This window comes from Sapajus apella, unplaced genomic scaffold (genome assembly GCF_009761245.1).
Source record: "Sapajus apella isolate SASKATOON/1434 unplaced genomic scaffold, GSC_monkey_1.0 scaffold8, whole genome shotgun sequence".
Taxonomy (NCBI): Eukaryota; Metazoa; Chordata; class Mammalia; order Primates; family Cebidae; genus Sapajus; species Sapajus apella.
In genome coordinates, this window is record NW_022436948.1 from 3,674,943 (window position 1) to 3,677,832 (window position 2,890).

Below are 2,890 nucleotides of genomic sequence, written 5' to 3' on the forward strand. Positions count from 1 at the left end.
ACCCACACCTGTGCATCTGTCTCTATCTCTGTCCTCGTCGGCTCCATTTCCATCGTACCCAGTAGACCCACACCTGTGCATTTCCCACCCAGTTTAAATGTCTCTGCATGCTGTTTCAACTGAGTTCACAAAAACAAAGCAGTTTCTCTCAGAACCCCAGCTGGCATAGACAAGGTACTGGTTTCCGTGAAATCCCCTCGGAGAGATCATTTTAGTCTTGTCGGTGTCAGGAGGATGGGTCACCCAGTCACTTCACTTCTGAGTGAGACCCCCAGGGCTGGAGCTGGTGTTGAGGCTGATACGATGCTCACTGGAGTCTCTGGCGAGCCAGTTAGCATTGCACCTTCCAGGGAGTCTGGAAGCCAAGAGTCAGGGCCAGAGGGTGTGGGGCAGGAGACAGGCATCCTGACTGGGGCAGGAGGGGAGATTGACAGGCACAGCCAGATGGGAGGAACCTGGCTGAGACCTCAAAGTGACAGGATGGCTGACCAGGATAGCTCTGGCCATGTCCACTGGAGCCTCGATGAGGGGGACAGTGCTGGCCATGTCAACTGGGGCCTCATTGAGGGGGATGGTGCTGGCCGTGTCCACTGAGGGGGACGGTGCTGGCCATGTGCACTGGGGACTCATTGAGGGGGATGGTGCTGGCTGTGTCCACTGTGACCTTGCTGAGGGGGACAGCGCTGGCCATGTGCACTGGGACCTGGCTGACACAAGGGTCTACCTGACATGTGCCTTCTCCTGTGGGCTCAGAGTTGGCCATGGGTCAGTCAGGCAGGACGCCCTGATGACCAGATTGACAAGTGTCCTATCACATCTACTGAGTCCCTTGGAGGCTCAGTAAGCCCCAATCTGGGAGGAACAGAGGACACCAGAGAGGGGTCCTGAGGTCACACCCTCCACCCCTGGCTCACCAGTTCCCTCTCCTCATGAAGAAATCTAAGTTCCACCTTGCCCAACCACAAAGAGCAGAGGAGGCTGCTGGGGCCTCCCTGGTCACCCGGCACACGGGCAGGTCATTGACCTGAGGGTTCCTGATCTGGGTCTTTCCTGGGCCACACACTGCCAGCTCGACCTGGTTCACAGACATTCACAGAGGCGTTCATTGGCCTCTCCTCCTGATATCCTGGGCCTCCCTCATCTCTGCCCCTCTGCGCATCACTTCATGAACGCAGGCATCACTTCATGAACGCAGAGACCGGCCCCAAGTGGCTATACAGGAAGGGTCCCCAGGAGCTCTGCTGGGAACCTCCTGCGGCCCTTCCAGGGGCTAACGTGGGGGTCCCGGGGTCTGGCTCTGCAGCTCTTGACACACTCTCTTGTGCCTCAGTTTCCCCTCTGTACAATGCCTCCTCCTGTTGAGAAGTGGGTGCAGAGCCATGGCTGCAATTGTTATCTTGGAACATGCCCAGCTCTTCTGCAGAACACGACGAGTCCAGCCTCAGCCTCCTTCACACTCGCTCTTCCCCTCGCCCTCCATCTCTGCTGTCAATTCACATCTTTCTGCAGTAGCACATTTATAAAACCACAGAAAGCCTCCATGTAATGGAGAGAAGTGCCAGACACACCCGGAGGAGCACGGCCGGAGTCCCTTACCGTTCTGAGTTCGCAGGCATGGTGGGGTCGATGGAGACCATGGCGTCATCAGTGGTCAGCAGGGAGATGGTCGTGTTCCTGGAAAACACACCCGAGCCTGTGTTTCCGCCCATAGCATGCTCTGGGACGTGCACTTGATGTGCACACGGGGCCAGAGCCCTGAGACAGTCCTGGGACCAGCCTGGCCAAGGTGTGGTGGGGTGGAAAGGGTGGGAGGCCGTCCCCAGGGCGTTGCGACTCCGCTTGTAAATGAAATTAAACAGCCGTGTGTAATCCTAAGTGCATGCAGATGCTAAAATACTTTAAAATGGGAACTGGAGCAAGTCTACTTTTTATTGAGTTGGGAAATTCTTTAAAAAAAAACTGTGGTAAAATAGGAACTAACATTTAGATCAGCAGATGACAAATTCATAGTTTGTCTTTCTACTTCCAGTACCCTGGAGTCCATCTGAACTGCAAAACTCTCTCCTACAAAACAGTTTTAAATGATTAGGATCAGTCTTCTTCCAACCTCACATTTTTGGGGCCTCTTGCAAGCTGTGTTACCTCAACCAAGTTATTCCCTGATCTTCAGCTGTGAACTGTTGAAATCTGTGCAATGGAGGTGACACTCGAATCCCAGGGCCACTATACAGGATCATATGAATATATACATAAATATATTTATTTATTGGCACAGTGCTTCATATATGCTGCGCAAAGATGCCCCAGACCGTGGACTATTTTTGCTGCTACGAACTGCCACTGGCTGCACTTTCAGACATGGCATTTCAACTCCTGGGTCACCTTTTCTCACCCTCAATTGTGAAAACTTCAATTGCTCTTCTCCACTTCCATCCCAAGTTTAAAGTTAATCCTTGAGCCAAAGCTACTCCTGCTCACCCTTTACAATTAGAAGGCTTGCGTGCTGATCATTAGAAAACTCGCTTGCTCGAACACACGGCTGATTTAGGACATTAACTCCTGGGGGATTCTGCGGGCGGTAAGGCAGGTCACTGGTCTTTTCAACCCATTTCTAAAGTCGGCCTTTCACCCAGTGTTGATCTGGGTCAAGCCCCCTGGGTAGGAAACGGACCTACGGTGTGATGTGGGGCTGGGGACCAAACCCACACACAACCCCCCTGCTTTCTTCAAAAATGAATGAAGAAGTAAGAGGGGAAAAAAACATACTTTTGCTTTTCTCTCTATTTCTTTCTTTCTTTTTCTTTTTCTCTCTCTCTCTCTCCTCTCTCTCTCCCCTCTCTCTCCTCTCTCTCTCTCTCTCTCTCTTTCTTTTCTTTTTTTTTTTTTTTTT

The 2,890-nt window shown here is 52.1% G+C and overlaps 1 protein-coding gene across 1 annotated transcript in view; it reads right to left on the minus strand.

Annotated features, from left to right (window-relative positions):
* PDE9A (phosphodiesterase 9A) overlaps nt 1–2,890 on the minus strand; it is a 108,547-nt gene that overhangs the window by 73,503 nt on the left and 32,154 nt on the right. The window contains exon 3 of the mRNA XM_032276779.1: nt 1,597–1,674. Coding sequence (XP_032132670.1) covers nt 1,597–1,674 — 78 coding nt within the window. The remainder of the gene's footprint in view (nt 1–1,596; nt 1,675–2,890) is intronic.